Below are 20,463 nucleotides of genomic sequence, written 5' to 3' on the forward strand. Positions count from 1 at the left end.
AGTCCTGTCACCTTTTTGTACTTTCAGTGAAAGATCATTTAAGAGGCATAGGTGTGTCTCAGGATAACACTATTCTATTGCTGTGTAATTGTCCATTAAGAAAAATCCCAGTATTTTCTTTTTTTCAAATAGTACTTCTGATGCTGGATATTGTTAAGAGCTTCGCAGAGGGTACCAAGATGACAAAAGCCATGTCATACTCATGTGAAGATCTAGAGTGGGGGCGAGACAGATGCATAAATGTTATATCACTAGTGTTAACCTTAGGGGAAGGGAACCACACGCTAGGCACCATGCTACACACTTTTATAAATGGTGTTTCTTTTAGCTCTTGTTGAAATGAAAATAGGTAATATTTCGATTTTCCACTGAGAAAAAAAGACACGGAGAAGTTAGTAACTTGTTCTGGGACACAGAGATGGCAAGACATAGAATTGGGATTATAAATTGGGATCTAGTCAAGTCTGACCTTGACCAGAGCAGTGGTCCCTGGACCAGCATCATCAACATTCCCTGAGAACTTGTTAGAAATGTACTTTCTGGACCTACCCAAGACCAGCTGATTCAGAAACTAGGGCTGGGGCCCAGTCACCTGTGTCTTAACAAGCCCTCCAGGTGATTCTGAGGTTCACTAGTAATCTTTCTGATTACTAGTGTCTTTCTGTTTACTTGCAAGTGAACCTTGAAAAATTTTTATTGTTAAGAGTTGACCTGAAACTAGTAAGTTTGAAAAATCACTATACTAGAGTGTTTCACCCCCTCTCCCAACCCCCCCCACTTTAAAGCTGTAAAACTCTTTGTTTAAGTACTATTTTTCCCCCAAAGCTAAAACATAGAATACATAAAAACAAAACTATTGTTTGAAGTTGGAGTGGGCATGGGACCTTGTCCTGTCTTCCCATTCTGAAGGGGATGTTTGGTTGGATACCTGCTGTACTCTACTGTTATCCGCCCCCCACCCCCGCCAGCTGAGTGTGGTATGGTGTGGGTATAAACACTTATACAGGGTTACAGAAAAATATTGGCCGCCTTGTTCTCAACCAGAAGGTCAGTTAAAGAAACGTGGAGTCATTTGGTCAATACCTTTGGGACCAAAATTCACTACTATTTCTAATGATAGTGCCATGGGCCTTTCTTACAATTATGACTTGCAGGTACCAAAAGTCCAAATTCTCCCTTCTACCTGGAGTGTGTTTTATGCACGTAAGCTTCTCTGTGTTAGTAATTACAACCACATCTAGGTGGGATTGTTTAGTGTCATTCACTTTTGGCTTTAATCAGCAAGCAATTGAGCAGGTCTACTTGATTTCTGTAAATCACTGTGAACCTGCAGTTCTTGGAACTGCTGTCCTCAGTGTTGTTGGAACTGCTTTGTCACTGTTGTTTTCTTCTGCCTGTGTATGCCTTCTTCACATTTTTATAATAGCGTTGTATGGTTTGGCCTTTAGAGTTCCCAGGATAGCCCTGCTTTCCTATGCTATAGTTATTAAACAACTGTGGAGAGGTGCCTGGTTCGTTCAAGTTCAATGCCTGGTAGACTTGATTTTCTTGGGCGTTAGAGGTCTTTCTGATTACTTGCAAGTGAAACTTGGAAAACTTACTGTCAAAGCGTTGACCTGAAAAATTTTAATAACTCTGTTTAATAACTCCCCAACTTTGCAGGGATGAAGTATTTTCACTTTTCCCCCATGGCTTGACTTCTTTTGGGTAATTTGGGCTACCTTTGCTGACTTTCTTTTAAAAATCAGATTTCTGCTCATGTGCTGAGTGAAGTAACAGAATTTGTAAAACTAATTTTTCCTCAGGGATAGTGTATAAACTTCTGGTGGTAGCTCATTTTAGAAGGTATTTACCTTTTAAAAATAAAATATTATAATGTTCATATTTAATCTAACCGTGCCTTTCAGCCCCATTGTCTAGGCCAGTGATTATCAACATTGGCTGCACATTAGACCTGCCCTGGGGAGCTTTTAAAAATAAATGTCTTGGCTTCACCCCAGACCTAATAATTCACACTCTCTAGGATGGGGCCTGGACACTTGGATTAAAACAGAAACAGAAGACCCCTGTCTTAGTCTGCTCTGACTGCTATCATAGACTGGGTGGTTTAAACAACAGACATTTATTGCTCATTGTTCTGGAGGCTGGGGAGTCGAAGATCAGGGTGCTGGTGAGGGTCCTCTCCTGGCTTGCAGCCGGTCATCTTTTTGTTGTGTCCTCACATGGTGGGAGCGGGGCAGGGTGGGGATCGGGGGGAGAGCCTGCCTGCCTGCCCCGCTCATGCACATGCAGGCTCTCTCTGGTGTTTGTTTTAAGGGCCCTGATCCTATCATGAGGGTTCCACCCTTATAACCTAATTATCTCCCAGAGGCCCCATGTCTGAATACCATTACATTGCGGGGTTAGGATTTCAACTTATGAATAGAGAGGAACACAGTTCAGTCTGTAGCAACCCTCATGTAATTCTGATGTGTATAAGAATTGGAAACGGATGGATAATGGTGCTTAGACTCAAAAATGTGAGTGAAACACCTGGGAATCCTGGTAAAATGGACATATGCGTTCAGTAGGTCTGTTATGGGGCCTATGTATATAGGACCCATATTTGACTGAATTATAACATCCTAAAGATCTGAAAGTTTCTGCAGTTTTTAAATGCATCCAATTAAAAACTTATAGCTTGTCTTACTGTCTGGGTAGATCTGAGTCATTTAGTAGAGGTAGAGGTACATAATAAACAGTTCTTTCATTTTAGCCAGATTGGCCTACTTACATATTAAATTTCTATTGCTGTGACTTTTAGTAGTGTTCATCTCTTGTTTGGAATACTTCCTTGGCATATTTTAGCTATTCTCTGCTGTCCGTTCTTCATGGCTTAGTTCAGGGAAGTTTTCCCTGAAACCTGAATCTGTAGACAGTGAACTTCTAAATAACATGTGAAAGACATGTTATTTCTTAAAATGGTTTATTTCAGGTGGTTAAGATGGTTACCTTCAACTTAACTTCTGTGAACTTACTTGTATTTTATAATTCTCAAAATTGAAGCATTACTAAATCACTTAGAGATTGTTTTTAAGCTGAAATGTTTGCATAATAGCATAATAATACGTAATAGCTGCCAAACTTTTCCATAGTGGTTGCACCGTTTAACAGTTCACCAACAGCATATGAGGGTTCCAGTTTCTCTGCATTCTCTCCAACACTTCTTATTGGCAGTCTTTTTAAGTTTAGCCATCCTAGTGGGTGTGAGGTATTATGTCATTGTGGTTTTAATATGTATTTGCCTCATGACTAATGATGTTGAGGAGCTTCTCTTGTGCTTATTGCTCATTTGTATATCTTCTTTGTAGGAATATATGTTCAAATCTTTTACTCATTTTTAATTGGGTTATTGGTCCTTTTTTCTTTTATTGTTGAATTGTAAGAGTTTATATATTGTAGATATAAGCCCCTTATCAGATAAATGACTTGCAGATATTTTTTCCTATTCCGTGGGTTATCTTTTTAACTTTCTTGATGGTGTCCTTTGCAGCACAAAATTTTAAAATTTTGATGATGTGCAGTCTTTTTCTTTTGTTTCTTGTACTTTTGGCATTATGTCTAGGATGCCATGGTCAAGAAGATTTAAGCCCATGTCTTGTAAGAGTTTTATAGTTTCAGCTCTTACATTTAGGTCTTTGATCCATTTTGAATTAATTTTTATATATGGTGTGAGGGAGGGGTATAGCTTTAATCTTTTTTGTGTGGTTATACAGTTGTCCCAGCACCATTTGTTGAAAAGAGTCTCCAAGTATTCTTTACCAGGGTGAATAGTGTTACTATTTAGCGTATAAGACAAGCTAGAAATCTAGTTCATCATCATGTCCTGTCATTTTTACCTCTACTTCTACTATTTCTGCACCTTATCACCCTGTCCAAGCTACATTTAGCTGTTGTTTAGACTTATGTAATAGGTTCCAGACTGGTCATATTCTCACCACTCTTACTCTCCACTCCTTTTATTTTCCAACTTGTAGCCTTTATTTATTATTATTATTTTTCAGACCACAGTTCAAGGTCTTCCTTTTGCTCTTAAGATCAATATAGAAATTCTACAGTATGGCCCATAGGACCCTGTAGGATCCCCACCCACTTCTTTAGCCTGTTTTTGCTTTGTATGTTGTCTTGATTTCTTCAATCCAGTTACTTCTCAGAGGAGTGTTTCAATATGCTCCCTCCACCATAGCTACCAATGTGCCTGCATCCTACTTGTGTTACTCTGCCTTCCCATCTGTAACTGAATGAACTGTCCATCCCTTTATCTAAGACCAGCTCTATTCAAAATTGGCCAGATTCCACCCCTCTCATTTAGTCCAGAACATAGCTTTATCAGTTGTCCTGTCTCTCTTCTGTGTTGTCAGTTATCATTCTAATCAACATACAAACATGATGTTATTTCTTCCATCTTAAAAAAAAAAAAACCCAACAATGACCCTACATTTCATTCTGTCTATGATCCCATTTCTCTGCTCCTCTTTTGCATCAGAATGGGAATTACTTATACTTGCTGTCTCTTAACTTCTCTCCTGCTGTTTCTGCTGAACCCACTCCTGATTTTTGGGTCCCACTATACTACACTGAACTCATTTATTTATCTCCTTGTCACCAAGTCCTGTGGTCAGCTCTCAGTTCTTATCTTAACTTTTCAGTAACATTTGGCCCAGCCCGTTACACTGTCCTTGAAATACTTGCTTCTCTCTTGGTTCTCCTTTTACCTCACTGGTTGCTCCTTCTTGGTCTTTTCTCTTGGTCGCTGCTCATCTTGGATTTCTGTCTGTTGGGAGGGTGCCCTAGGGTCAGCCTGCAGATCTCTTCCCTTTCTTCTGTGCTGGTGTGTATGTTTATCCTCAGATTTAATACCATTTATATGCTCATGACGACACGTTCTTGCTTCAGCCTGGACCTCTCCTAGGTGCACACGTACCCACCTTCCTCCTGGACGTTTCTACCTAGATGTCTAATAGCTGGTTCCCTTGCTTCTTTCAGGTCTCTGCCCAAATGTCACCTTACTGGAGAGGTCCTCCTTGCGGTGCCCACCACCCCCCACCATATAAAATGAAGTAACTCCTCCCTTGCTTATCCTTCTTTTCTTAATTGTTTTCTAGAACATTTATCGTGTATTATTTATGGTCTTTTGCTTCCTGTTGGTATGTAGCTCCATGAGGATAGAGTTCTTACCTGTTTGGTCACTTTTGTGTCCCCAGTACCAAGAATAATAAGCATCGATTATGTGTCAAAGGACTGAGTGAGTGAGTGGATGAATGTTGGCCATCTTTAGTGCTTCACTCTCGCCGTGCTCCCCCTTCCTCACACATTCAGTTCCTTCTGTTCTTCCATCCCCTCCCTCAGGCAGCTTCTTGCCTCTCACTTCCATCAGCATCACTTCCTCATCAGACCTTTCCTGTCCTGATTGTAGTCTCTGATTGCAAGTGCCCTTAGCCGTGGACTCCTTCATAGTAGTGATCATTTCAGTTTCCATTCATTTGTGCTGTTCTTTGTTAATACCTGTCTTCTGTTTCCCTCCACTTGCCCTCCCCCTTATTTTGCTCTCTCTTAAATTCTAAGGGCCTAGCACAGAGTCAGATTCTCAATAAATGGCAGGTGTTTGTTTAAAAGAGTAAATGAACAAATCAAAATATTCTTATGATTTATATAACTCACAACCCATTTGAGTTGGTAAATCTCTGTAACATTTGCTTAAAAAGAAAATAGGATTAAAATTTAATGATTTCATAATTTTAAGTTGATACAGAGTCTAGTAAGCATAAATACAGTTAACATCACTGCCTTTGGCCAAGAATTTACTGGGATGTGGCCTCCCTCTGTTGTGGAAACCGGTCCTTATCGTGGATGGCCATCCAGCCTCTGCCACCACCCCCAGCATCTGGCACTCTTCATTCTAAGTCCTGAAGTTGGTCTGCTGTAAACTCACCCTTTGGGTTTGGGGTTGCCCTCTTGCCCTTCATATATGTAGAGAGTTATCTTATCCTTTATTAAATCAAATATAGTCTCACTTCCTTCTGTTGAGATTTTTGAGCTCTTTTGGGCCCATGTAATGCTCCTGAGGGATTTTATGTAAAGTGTGTTCCAACATAGACCCTATTTATATACCAACTACCAAAGGGTAACTTTTAAAAAAGACTTTTGTGAGTAAGGCTCTTGTACCAGAGGGGGCAGTTTCCAATATATTAATGATATGTTTAATAGAAGTATGTCTAATAGAAGAATTACTGCAAATCTAGCATTACTAACCTTAATAATTTATTGAGCTCATTATATTATTGAGTATGTGCGTATAAATATTAAATAGTTTTGGGAGAAAATAGCTATTTCAGTGTTTATTACTAGTGGGTCAAATACTGTATTAATGGATGTAATCCTCAAACAACCTTAGGCACTATCCTCATATTATATATGAAGAAACTGATGTACGTGAATCTTAGAAATAGAAGATTTTCTTAATCTCATTGTCACTGCAGGCAGTGTAAACATATTTGATCCTTCTTAATGATCTCAGAAGGTAAAATAACCATGTCAAGAAAGGTAATCTGTTTCCAATTTCCTCAGAATTTTTGGTCACTAGTATCTTCTCATTAAAAGAAAAACACTTTATGCTCTTTTCTTTAAAATACTTAAATATTTAACAATGCCTTTGTAATAGATGAGATTAGAAAATGTGTATATGATTGTTCCAGAACTTGGATACATTGGGAAATACTTTTTTTTTTTCCATAGCTATTTACTGTTTTTTTGGAGTAAGTACAAAGTTTTTTTTTTTTTTTTAATGGATACAGGTCTCTATAATAATACTTTAATAATAATAGAAACTTAAATTATTATTTTTTTGACCTTATTTGTTGTCTTAAAGAAGTGCTGCCTCAAAAACAATTTTTAGGGAAATATTTATCCTAAATATGTTGATTATCCAAGGTTGAAAACATTTCACCTGGAAGCTTAAAGATTGGTATCTTGGCAATAAGATGATCACTTCAGTTTCAGTATTGTTTAAATCAGTGGATGTGTGGCAGCTGAAATGTTTTCTTCTCTAAAGTTTCAGCGTGGAGCTTTTGTCTCCCTTTCTCATACTTTTTCAAAACTTTCTGTCTATAAAGATTCAAGTCTGGATTGGGGATTTATTTCTAGAAGTGTGTTAAACACTTTTCTGTAGATATTTGCTTATGAAGCTGCATCAGGTAGGTGCCATGGTTACCATCATCTCTGTGACTCACTCTGCTTGTTCACAGCCCCTTCACTCACCTGTGTGTCCGCTGCTTGTCTGGTTTCTCTGCTTTCTGTTTCCCCTCGTTTGAGAATGGGTTTGTAAGTCTGATGTTCTGTCATGGTGCTTCGGTAGAGTAGCCTGGTGTCCTTTCTGTATAGTTAAGAAATGAGCTGGTCAACAGGAGTAGTTAAAATGGAGCAAGCTTAGCTGTTCCTTGTCCCTCGTGTTAAACATAATGAGTTTAGAGGATTATGACTCCATGTAATCATTGGGATCTGCTAGACAGGACATCTGTTTTACTTTTTACTCATTACACTGGTGTATAAATAGCATCTTTTTTTTTTTTTAATGTGAAAATTATTTTGTGTTCTAGCTAGCACTGGTGACTTAATTTTTGAAATGTGCTTTCTGGAATAGCACACGATTAGTATAAAATTATCTTAATAGGACTGGAAACTCATTATTAGTCTGAAAATATTTGTTTTCTAACTGTGAAAAAAGGTTTCTGGGAACGTTTGAATTTTCATTTATTCTAGACCGCATTAGAATTGTTTAGTATATTCAAATATTTTTCCTTTGGTTTTATTTCCTAGGTTGCACGTTTTCAAAAAATTCCTAATGCTGAAAATGAGACAATGATTCCTGTATTGACATCAAAAAAAGCAAGTGAATTACCAGTCACTGAAGTTGCAAGCATTCTCCAAGTAAGTGCTTGGTGGAGAGGAAGGGAGTGGATAGTAGAATGAGTCACTTAGACTCTATAGATAAGTGCTATCTGGTAGAATTTTCTGTGATGACAGAAATATTCTGTTCTGCACTGTCCAGTGCAGTAGCCACTAGTTAAACATGACAATTGAGGATTTAAAGTACGGATAGTTTAGGGGAGGAACTGAAATTAATTTAATTTAGTTTTTATTCATTGAAATTTAAATAGGTTCATGAGGCTAGTGGTCACCTGATTGGACGGTGCAGCTCTAGATCATTAATATTGCTAGGGACTATTTGTGCTGTGTGAGGATTAGTTGGATTAGGAAAATAATTTAATTATTAACATAAGTAGAGTTAGGAGTTTATCTTTTTTTTATGTGTTTTCTAATGTAAAAGCTAAGTACAAGTTCAGAACTGCAAATAAACTTTGCTTATGTAATTTAATCTCTTCCTAGTTTTAAAAAGCACAATCTAATGAAACATGAGGAAAAGAATATTTAAAATTCTACCTTCAGAATTCACATATTTTAACAATGGCATTAAAAACATTGGGTATCCTTTTTTTGAGGTTTTTTTTGGGGGGCGAGTTGTATTTATACTCTGTTTCAAAAATACTTACTCTAAATATATTTGTGTCGCAAGACTCTATTAGTGAACTCTATTATAAAGCTTTTGGCCAGAGAAACTTAATTATTTTAGAGATGCAAGTAATTTATTCTTTAATGATAGTTAAAGTAATGAATCATGAGAGGCAGTGACTGAAGAATGTAGGTGGTGTTCATAGGGCATAAAATGTCCCAAGAACCAGTTCATGTTAACTTCATTATTTTGAGTAATTTAGGAACCACAGATTTTCTGCTTGGAATAAATATTCAGTCCAAGAACAAAAGGTAACACCAATCTCAGAATTTTGATAGGCTCAGAGAACAAGAAAGATGTGTGATCTTTTGGAGAAACTAATTTTAGAAAACAACAAGACAACAGTGAAAATGAAGAAAACTAGTTAAAATGTACTGGTATTTTGCTTTCTGTACATCCTGACTGGTTTGTGTTATTTCTCTTTCTCCAAAGAAAATCATAATTTTTTTGTTTATTAAACTCTATATCTTGTTGCTTACATTAAAAATTTTTTTATTGAGGTATAATTTATATAAAATACAGTGTACTCATATTAAATGTACAGTTTGCATTTTGACAGATGTAACCATCACCACAATTAAGATGTAGAAAATTTTCATCACTCTGAAAAGCTTCCACATGTTTTTTGCAGCTAATCCCTCCCAGTGCTCTGGCCCCAGGCAACCACTGATATGCTTTCTGTCCCCATAGATTAGTTTTGACTGTCATAGAAGTTCCTGTGAGTGTGATCATATGTATGTACTTTTTTTGTGTTTTCTTTTTTTTCTCTGCTAATATTCTCAATGACTTTTATGGGTAAAATCTCATAGGCTGATCTTCAGAACGGTCTAAACAAATGTGAAGTAAGTCATCGGAGAGCCTTCCATGGCTGGAATGAATTTGATATCAGTGAAGATGAGCCACTATGGAAGAAGTATATTTCTCAGGTGAGATATTTTTATTGTCTCCTGTTGTGTAACTTACATGTATTTTTGTAAATGTAGTTGTTTACTTTTGTGAAGTGATTTTTGGAGAAAGGAAATAATTTTTTTAAGTGTTTTTTACCTAAATTTTGTCATTTGTTAGAGTTTATTGTTACATTGGAATTTCTATGATTTTAGTGTGCAAATCTTTAAGGACTTATATTACATGGAGGTGATACTATTAACAGTAGTTTCCTTTGCAGGTGTCTTAACTTAAATATTTTTTATTATAGAAATGCTAATTTTTTTTAAAGTAATATGGCTAGCTTAGAAAATTAGTAAAAGTTAGGTCATTGGACTGCCTGGGTACAAGTTCCTCCTTTATTTCTTACTAGCTGTGTGCTCTTTATTATCTTCTGAGCCTTATCTGTAAAATGGGGATAATAATCTTAGGAGTTAGTAAGCTATCAATAGATGATAGCTATTTTTAATTATATTTTATTAATGTCCTAATCTTTTCAGAAAGATTTACTGTAAGATTTTTCTTACCTTTATGACAAGTATATTAGTGAAAAGCTAAAAAACTCCTATGGCCAGTTTTCAAGTAGTAGGATTAGTTTGCCAAACAAATTCTTTTTAGTGAAGAAACTTTCTAATGCCTTCTAACCTGCAGGTTCTTTTTTAAAAAAATCTTTGTTTAACTTTTCTAAAGGGCCTTGCCTGTTAATGAACCAAAATCTATCAGTTTTAACTTATTTAAATTAATTTGTCTAAAGTAGAAGAACTGAATTTTTAGAGAAGAACCTTGTATCTGTCTTGTTTTTATTGGAATATTTTTTATATGTATATTTGTATTCTCACATTTACCACATTTCCACATTACCTAAAACTTCAGAGTTTACTCTGGATTTATAAATTACAGTGATTTGACTTATCACTAGGCAATATGATTTTTAATGTTTTGCTTTCTTGATCCTGTTTCAAAGCTAGAGAACCTGCATCATGAGATTGCTGTGAGAATGAAATGAAATAGTGCCTGTAATGTAGTTAAGTGCAAGCAGTAATTAACAGTAAATATCAATTGTTAATCATAAAGCACTGGACGACTCCTCACTCCTCTACAGAGAACACTGAATTTGTTGTTCTGCAAACATTTGGAGCCTGCCATCTGTCAGGTGGTTTCCTTAGTACCATGGCACAGCTGTTTTAGGGTGAAATAGAATGATCATGGGCCTTCCTCTCAAAGTGTGGTGATAGCAGCTAATGTTTGAGGGGTTTGTAGTTTACACAGTGATTTAATATACATTCTTGGTTAATCCTTACCACAGTTTTTGGTACAAGGTAGGGAAGCACCCCCGGGGCTTAAAAAATTAAGGTTACACAAAAATTGGAGCTGGATTCAAACCCAGGTACTCTGGCTCAGTTTGTGTGTAGTTTGTCAACCCTGAACCACATTGCAGTTGTACTTTTATTTTGCTGGAGCAGTGATTTTCAGTCCTCTGTGCATTAGAATCACTTGGGGAGTGCTTTAAAAGTGCTGAAGCCTGTGCCCTGTGCCCAGAGATTCTGATTTAATTGCTCTGGTGTGAACCTGGGCATTTGTTGGAAACTCTTCACGTGATTCTGATGTGAAGCAGGGTTGCAACCACTGTGCCAAGGAACGGAGCCATAAAGGGAGTGGGAGGTGGTGGCATCTAACTTCAGAGTTATGATATCCAGGGGCTGAGGCTCTCTGCTGGCTCTCTGCAAAGTTACTTTGCAACTTTGATGGCGATTGGCACCGTTTCATCAGAGGAAGGCACTCTGGCAGCAGAGCTCTGACGTTTAACTAGGATGTCCAACTGGAAGAATTTGGGGTGGCTCTGGTGCTTGGTCATTTAAGAGCTGCCCGATTGAGTTGGTGCTGTGGTTTGTTTCTTTAGATACTTTTGTCTCTGCTAGCTAGATGTTAGGAAAACCAGTGTTGGGAAAATCTTCAGCTTCTTCTGTGGTGAGGATCTTACTGTCTGCTCTTAGCTGCCCTGCCCCTCCCCTGGTGGGGGATGGTTATTCCTTTGGTGGGTGGGTCAACCACAGAATTGTAATCTACACCCATTTACTTATAGTATAGGAATGCTGAGGAGTGTTTGGAATTTATAATTTAGGTGTTCTACCCAGTGCTTAATGTAAACCTTTAGCTTAAAAGTTATTTTCCATTTATTCTAGCCCCGGTAGAAATTCAGAACAGCTTATAGCATACTAAAAATACATGTGTACTATAAGGAATTGGTAAATTCTTAGTTTTAAGTAATAATGCCCTGATAGTTTTTTTTTTTTAGGCTTTTGCTGTGCTGGTACACAACTGTCTTTCATACAAAACTGTTGAATTGCTGTTTTTTTTTTCACTTTCAGTTTAAAAATCCCCTTATTATGCTGCTTCTGGCTTCTGCAGTCATCAGTGTTTTAATGCATCAGTTTGATGATGCTGTCAGTATCACTGTGGTAAGAAAAAATATATATTTTTAAAAATTGTTAATCATATAAACTAGGATTGGCTTTTATTTTAGAAAATGAATTGAGACATGCCTTAATGCTTCTTCAGGTTTTTTTGTTAAAATCCAAATTCTGGTTTTAGTTGCAGTGATCTCAAGTAATGTTCAAGGGTCTGTGATTGGCACCCTAGAATTATTTAACAATCCGATAATTTAACAGATATGAAATATTTTATAATAATTTTCCAGTTAAATATTTATTTTACTTTCCAATTGAGAATACATTTCAGTAATCGTGAACTGAAGCCTGACATTTTAAAAATTAAAAGTATTATTTAACAGTGTACTCTGTATTTTTATTCTTTCCAGTTAGGTTATTCTGGCTTTCATCATTTTTTTTTTTTCTTGCCCTTCTGTTTCATTGTAGTATAAAAATTTATAGTAAGTATAAGCATTGATTAAAGCAAGTGTGTTAGGCTTAAGAACACAGTAGAAATGAACGTAGAGCTGTGATTCACCAGCTCTTGCTTGTGGACTCCCAGGAGTCTCTGAGATTCTTTTAAGGGAGCATATGAGGTCAAAACTACTTTCATAAAACTAAAAACATTATTTGTCTTTTTGCTATAGACATTTGCATCAGTGGTGCAAAAGTGATGGCGGGTAAAACTGTTAGAGCTTTGGCTTGAATCAAAATAATGGCAACAAACTGTCTAGTAGTCATTGTTTTCTTTCACTGTTTCTCTTAGCAGTGTTTTTGATAAAACAGTAAAACTTAATTTGATTAAGTCTTGATCCTTAAGTATATACCTTTTTAATGTTCTGTGTGATGAAATGGGAAGTACGCATTGAAGTATGATGGTTGTCTCAAGGAAAGGCTGTGTGCTGAGCTGAACTAGCCTTTTACTCGAAAGAATGACTGAGACAAACTATGGTTATTAAGACTTGGATAACTGGCATACTTTTTTTGAAAGTGAGTGACATGAACCTATCACTACAAGAAAAACAACTGACAGAATTTGTTGCCAATGGTAAAATTCAAGCTGTCAGTGATAATTAGAATTTTGCAAAAATTTTATGCATTATTTTATGGTGGACAGCTTCCCAGTATTTAAGACCTTATTCTAATGAGATCAGTAGTGATTTTAGTGAATGTGATTTTTTTTTAACTATTATGAAATGTGTCAACACTTGAAAGATTTGAATAACCAAGTGAATCAGTCTTCTCTAAATGACCAGTGCATGACGATATAAAATACTCGGTGACAAAAGAGCCATTCAACATGCAAAAGAGATCGATAGATTTTAATATAACAGATTATGAAAAGTTCATTGATATAGTTTTAGGTTCTATATTGCAAATTACTTTTAAAGTAACAGTTGTCTAATTTTGGTGTAGTAGCTAAGAATAATATCCACAATCATCTGAAAAGGCTTTTAAAATACTCCTCCCTTTTTCAACAATATCTGAATGAGGCTGAATTTTGTTCATATACTTCAGCCTAATCAACATATATCAATAGATTGAATGCAGAAGCAGATACGAGAATCTGGCTTTGTATTAAAGGAGACATTAAAGATAGAAAAATTGAAAGCACTGCCACTTCTCCCACAATTTTTGGGGGGGAATATATTTTTCATAAAAAATGTTGTATGTGTTAACATGTAATGGGCTTACTTTTTTTTAGATAGTAAGTAGAAATTAAAACTGAGTGATTGAAAAAGTATTTAATATGGTAAATATCAATAGCTGGAAGTCACATAAACAAGAGCTGGTCCTCCGTTTGTAAGAGCATAAAGGGATCCTGAGATCAAAGAGTTTGAGAAGCCTTCCTGGGGAGGCAGGTCCCTGTCAGCTGTCTGTTTTTCCCCACAGGCCTCAAGGCGGAGTTGTGATTCCTTCCCTGACTGTTTTGTGCTTATTGTCTGGTGTCTTGGGGCTGCAGATAGAGTCAGAAAAATAAGATATGATTAACAGTTATTTCAGAAGTTACAATGTCTTATTTAAAAAGGTTGTTTGTTTTGTTTAGGCAATACTTATCGTCGTTACAGTCGCCTTTGTTCAGGTGAGTAAGTAGCCTATTTTGACAACATAAAAATAGTATTTTAGTTAATTGCTTAAAAAAATCAAGGTGGCTTATGTTAAAATGTATAGTTAATGGGTATGTTGGTCAGAACAATTTATTCTTTGTTTTTGAAATAATTTCAAAAACAATAACTCTCCAAGGAAGTTTGTGGAACCAACTTGACTGCTTTGGTTTAGGCAGTGGCATGAAGAAAATCTAGTTTTTTATTTGATGATGTTAAAGGTAACTGAAGCAGATGGAAACAAAAACTACAGTAATAGAAATAAAATCCAGCAGTAGGCTTTTAAATTTTTTCCAGTTAAAAAATTGGGCCAGAGTTCAAATTCCTCATTCCTCCATGGAAGGGATGTTCTGATCTGGATCGAACTCCCTGTTCAGCATAGACATTGAAACAGTAAAGAAAATATATGAAAAGGAACCCCCTTTAAAAAATTAATGTGAATAATGTGGAGATAATGTCTGGATTTCTGTTGACAAGTATAGATATAAATAAAAACATGGGCTTAGTTTTAAGTTTATTTAAATATCTGATAACTTCCTCAGGTTTTAGAACAGTGTTGACAGGTGTCATTTGATTAGCTAAAGGTTTTAAAGCATGGTTAATAAGACTAGAAGAATTATTCTAGTTTAGGGAAAAATTAATATGTCATTTGAAATTCATGTTATTTTGAATCGTAAGACTATATTTTAAGTGGCTGTGGTTATTTTCACATCTATGATTTATTCCTTGGGTATTTCCTGTCATGATCCAGTTTTCCTGTGGTAATCTCTAATTTAGTAATTTGTTTTATAGTCACCCAGTGTAGAAAAGCCGGTTTTAATCAGATTATCTGCAGCAAGTTTGTGAGTTGCATTAGTACACCATCAGGGATCCTGTATCTAGGGAATCCTTTTGCTTAGAACAGATAAAAGTTGCCTTAGGGCAGGTGGCGGGCTTAGTTTAGCAGAGGTTATTCCAGGCTGAGCCTGATTGGACACAGCTATTCATTTGGTCATGTGGGTGGCACGACCCACTGGACCAGTAACTGGAACCCTTTTGCATCTTTAATAATGCTACAGATGTATGGAGTGGCTTGCTTCAGAAGTATTCTTACAGTATTATCACTTTGTATGGAAGAACGTCAGTAGCTTGGTAATAGCCCCTACTCTCAAAAAAATCCCACAAAATTTCTGTTTTAACATACTCAGTGTGGACTTTTACACAAAGATAGTGTGTTACACACCGTAAATGTAGTGGCTGAAACCATCTGCCAAATATCTTTATGATAGGTTCATTTGATAGGTTCATTATTTATATTTGTGTTTTTACCTGTGTTTTAGGAGGAGAATGCTTTTTATAGTCTTTTATCATTTACATCTGCCTTCCCCCCTTTCTAATCTCAGTTTCCCATCTTCATTGTACACCCTTGCAGTCATAAAAATAGCTAATTGTTTTGTATAGTCATATATTGAGGCCACCTTACAAATAAATTTAAAATTTAACTTTTAAGTGTTCATTTGAGACGGCTGTCAAGTTTTTTGTGGTGTGTTGAAGGATCATTTTGATATAGAGGTATCTTTGTAGTTGTAGGGAGTAAAGGCTAAGAAGTCTGAAGAGGGAGGTGAAGATTGGGCAGCTTCTGTGTCATTTATTAGTAGGATCTAGGAGTAGTGAGTGTTTTCTAGCCTTTTATGGAATTTTTGGGTAAAACTTCCAAATTCCTTAATATCTTGGTATGATTGGGGGAGGGATGTCTTTGTAATTTTTTTTTAAATTGAGGTATAGTTGAGGTGCAGTATTGTTTCAGGTGCACTGTACAGTGATTTGATATTTGCATGCCTTATGAAATGATCACCGTAAGCCTAGTAACCGTCTGTCCCCATACAGAATTATTATAATGTTCCTTATACCGTATATTACACTGGGTGTCTTGTGAGTTTTATATTTACAGATTTACCTTACTCTCACATTTGTTCCTCTTGCCTAAGTAGTAAAGACAGATTTAGTTCTAAGTTATTCATATAGAGCTTTGCATTTTCTATTTGAAAACGTTTGTGATGGGTATGCAGTTTTGATTAGTGCTAGCACTGCAGTCATTTCAGAACACCCCCCGACTTTCACTCCCACTACTCTCCCTACCCCTTCTTCTCCCTTTTTAACCTTAGATCAAAAGATTGGTGTACTTAGTGCAGACATGAGACAAAAATAGCAGTGATGTTTGTGTGAAGCAAGACAGCCCACGTTACTGAGGTGAAGGGTGTCTCTGACTCTCAGCTGCGATTGTATGGCTGGAGGAGGGCTGGAGCCTCACGGAGTTAGGGCCCCTGAGAATCTCCCCTTCCAGGTAATTCAGTCGTGGGAAAGGTGTCTGTCAGGGTAGGGCAGCCACATCCCCCTCCTGGTTTAACGTATGTTCTTCCCAGGCAGATTCGTTTCACAAACCTTTACAGTCGCCTTGGGCTTTAATCCTCAACGCCAGTGTTGTTTGCAGTTAATTGTCTTTGACTTCCTTGGTCGTTGAACATTAAAAGTGAAGTTATCTTAATTATGAGGCTCAATGGTCTTAACTTTTAATGACTGAAAACTCTATACTCTTTGGACACACAAATCAGTTTTCTTCACTTTCTTGTAAGTAACTTGACCTTAGGTTTGCACATTGAATATTGAAATATAAAATTGAGGGACTTCCCTGGTGGCCCAGTGGTTAAGACTCGCACTTGCAATGCAGGGGACGTGGGTTTGATCCCTGGTTGGGGAACTAAGATCCCACATACTGCGTGGTGCGACCCCCCCCCCCCCCAAAAATATAAATATATATATATAAAAAATTGAGAATACTTAATTATCAAAAATTGGTCACTATAACATAAGGGACAAGCTTTTATGGGTAGGAATATAAATGCAAGTAAAGAAAAAGATAAAAATTGGGAGAAATGTTAAAATAATGATTGGGGTCAATATTTAGTTAAGTCTAACATAATATATGTTCTTAAGAATGTACATATTTGCATTTCTTTATAAATATTTTTTCTTAATTTTCTTTTTTTAATAGGAATATCGTTCAGAAAAATCTCTTGAAGAACTGAGTAAACTTATGCCACCAGAATGCCATTGGTATGATCCTTGTTTCTGATATGGATTTCTACTCTTAAAAGTACAAAATAAATGTGACTAGTACAGTGTACATTGTGGCCCAATATTTGTTTAAACGTAAGGTAGAAACCATTAATCTGACATGAAAAATTCATGCCCTATTCAGTATAGCAAGTAGTACTATTAAAACTTCCGTTACTTCTAATTTTGAGATTCTTGAGACATGGATTTATTCAACAGATACTTTCTGTGTGTGACTGCGTGCCAAGCGCTGTTGTGGGTGCAGTGATGTATAATCAGACCCTGGTGATTGAGAAGGTTGCTACGGTTCTCACATTTTACATTTGAGCAACTGGTCCGCTTTTCCAGTGCTTTGTTTTTTTTCTTTTAATTCATCTGAGCATCTTAATTACCAAGAGCACAAGAGTAAGTCTTTTCTTGGTTTCTGTATTTGACTTATCTCCTTAAAAGTGGTGATAATGCAATATATTTTCCCTCAGGCAAGCCCACTGGAAGGAATTTTTTTTCTTTTTTTAAACTAAGATTCAGACCTTGTTTTTTGATTTTTTGTTTTTTTTTTTAAAATTAATTAATTAATTATTATTATTTTTTTTGGCTGTGTTGGGTCTTCGTTTCCGTGCGAGGGCTTCCTCCAGTTGCGGCAAGGGGGGCCACTCTTCATCGCGGTGTGCGGGCCTCTCACTATCGCGGCCTCTCTTGCTGCGGAGCACAGGCTCCAGACGCGCAGGCTCAGTAGTTGTGGCTCACAGGCCCAGTCGCTCCGCGGCATGTGGGATCCTCCCAGACCAGGGCTTGAACCCGTGTCCCCTGCATTGGCAGGCAGATTCTCAACCACTGCACCACCAGGGAAGCCCCAGGAATTTCTTAAAATAAGTGGCCTGGCTTGCTTTCTTCAGCCGTGGTTGTTTCTGTTTCATGTTACAGTGTGCGTGAAGGAAAATTGGAACATACACTTGCACGAGACTTGGTTCCAGGTGATACAGTTTGCCTTTCTGTTGGGGACAGAGTTCCTGCTGACTTGCGCTTGTTTGAGGTGAGTTTGATGTCTTAGTCTGTTTGAGCAGCTGTAACAAAATAACACATAAATGTACTTCTCACAGTCCCGGTGGCTCGAAGTCCAGGATCAAGGCACCAGCATGGTCGCATCCTGGTGAGGACCCTTTTTCTGGTTCATAGCTGGTGTCTTCTTGCTATGTCCTCACATGGTGGAAGGGGCTAGAGAATATATCCAGACAAAACTCTTAATTCAAAAAGTTACATGCACCTCTATGTTCATAGCAGCACTATTCACAATAGCCAAGACATAGAAACAACCTAAATGACCACTGACAGAGGAATGGCTAAAGAAGATGTGGTACATATATACAGTGGAATATTACTCAGCCATAAAGAGAATGAAATAATGCCATTTGCAGCAATGGACCTAGAGATTATCATGCTAAATGAGTAAGTCAGAAAGAAAAAGACAAATATTATATGATATCACTTATATATAGGACTAAATCACTTATATATATCGCTAAAATAGGACACAAATGAACTTATCTACACAACAGAAACAGACTCACAGAAATAGAGAAAAGGCTTGTGGTTGCCAAGGTAGGGGTGGGTGGGGGAGGGATGGACTGGGAGTTTGGGGTTAGAAGACACAAACTATTATATATAGCAATGGATAAACAACAGGGTCCTGTATAGCACAGAGAACTATATTCAGTATCCTGTAATAAACTATAATGGAAAACAATTTGGCAAAATAATGTATATATGTGTATAACTGAATTGCTTTGTTGTACAGCAGAAATTAACACAACATTGTAAATCAACTATACTTCAATAAAAATAAAAAAGTTAATAGTAACATGTATAACTAATTTAATAAAGAAAGGAAACAACTTTTCTAATCTAAAAGAAGGCAAAAAATAAGAAAAGAACAGAAATAGGAACATAGAATAAATAGATGGGTCAATTAGAGAACAAATAGTAGGAAGAGCTATAGAACCCCACTGTATTAGTGCTTATTTTTTTTATTTTTTATTTTATTTTATTTTTATTTATGGCTGTGTTGGGTCTTCATTTCTGTGCGAGGGCTTTCTCTAGTTGCGGCAAGTGGGGGCCACTCTTCATCGCGGTGCGCGGGCCTCTCAGTATCGCAGCCCCTCCCATTGCAGAGCACAGGCTCCAGACGCGCAGGCTCAGCAATTGTGGCTCACGGGCCTAGTCGCTCCGCGGCATGTGGGATCCTCCCAGACCAGGGCTCGAACCCGCGTCCCCTGCACTGGCAGGCAGACTCTCAACCACTGCGCCACCAGGGAAGCCCCTAGTGCTTATTTTAATTGTAAATGGATTAAATATTCACTTAAAACACTGAGATTATCAAAGTGATATAAAAAGCAAATGCAATTTAAAACAGTGACATATCTAAACATTTTTTTTTTTTCCCTTAAAATATATCTGTTTTTCCCATAGAGTCTTTTGAGGTATCCACGTAGTAAATCAGCAGATCTTTATGGAAATGAGTGTTAGGCATTGTGGGAGACACAAAGATGGTGTGATAGAGTTCTTGCCCTCAGGGAGCAGACTGTTGGTGTACACATATCATCATAAGATAAGCTAGAACTGGGTAAGTGCAAGAGAACTACAAAGAATGGAGTAGAAAATTTAGAGAAGGGAGAGGTTACTTCCCATTTGAGTGAAATGAGAATGCCTCAGACAGCATTGCTCTGGTGGTCATAATCGAAGGGTAGTACTGAACCGAGATGGAGCAGCAGCGGTATTTAGATCCCCGTGAGTGTTCTGGTGTGTGATTAGAGCTGCAGTATGTTAAAGGTAGAAAATGCGTGGTAGAATCAGGGGGCCTTGGATGTGAAGCTCCACTTCAGATTTTATTGGTTGGGATTTAGCTTTGAAGGTCATACCTAGCTGGCAATGATGTTACGTTTAATCCTGCCACCGTGTGTAGAATATGTTGAAGGGATGGAGTAAGGCACCTAGTATAAGAAGCCCTCATCGCCCATGAGAACGCCAGTCTCATCTGTTATTGGAATTGACATGTACAGAGCTGTCATTCTTTGAATACCTGGTATGTCCCAAAACATGAGCGTTCTCATGTGGAGGTTATGGAAAGCCTGAAGAACATTTGGAATTATAAGTACAAGCTTCATTTAATCTTGAAATAAAGAAAGGTCTTTCTTCCAAATACTTAAAATTTATCCTTAGAAAGATATCAGATTGCTTTAATTGTTGAGTGCAAATAATACAATACAACAAGTATTGGGAATGTTAATTTTACTTTATTACCCTCTTT

The 20,463-nt window shown here is 37.1% G+C and overlaps 1 protein-coding gene across 7 annotated transcripts in view; it reads left to right on the forward strand.

Annotated features, from left to right (window-relative positions):
* The window catches only part of ATP2C1 (ATPase secretory pathway Ca2+ transporting 1), a 116,737-nt gene that overhangs the window by 43,980 nt on the left and 52,294 nt on the right, over window positions 1-20,463 (forward strand). For all 7 annotated transcript variants that reach the window (XM_007166978.3, XM_057544870.1, XM_057544873.1 and 4 more), the window contains 6 exons: window positions 7,855-7,965; window positions 9,418-9,534; window positions 11,902-11,991; window positions 14,009-14,044; window positions 17,098-17,159; window positions 18,084-18,192. In XM_007166978.3, the coding sequence (XP_007167040.2) occupies window positions 7,855-7,965; window positions 9,418-9,534; window positions 11,902-11,991; window positions 14,009-14,044; window positions 17,098-17,159; window positions 18,084-18,192 (525 nt within the window). The remainder of the gene's footprint in view (window positions 1-7,854; window positions 7,966-9,417; window positions 9,535-11,901; window positions 11,992-14,008; window positions 14,045-17,097; window positions 17,160-18,083; window positions 18,193-20,463) is intronic.

This window comes from Balaenoptera acutorostrata, chromosome 4, assembly GCF_949987535.1.
Source record: "Balaenoptera acutorostrata chromosome 4, mBalAcu1.1, whole genome shotgun sequence".
Lineage (NCBI taxonomy): Eukaryota > Metazoa > Chordata > Mammalia > Artiodactyla > Balaenopteridae > Balaenoptera > Balaenoptera acutorostrata.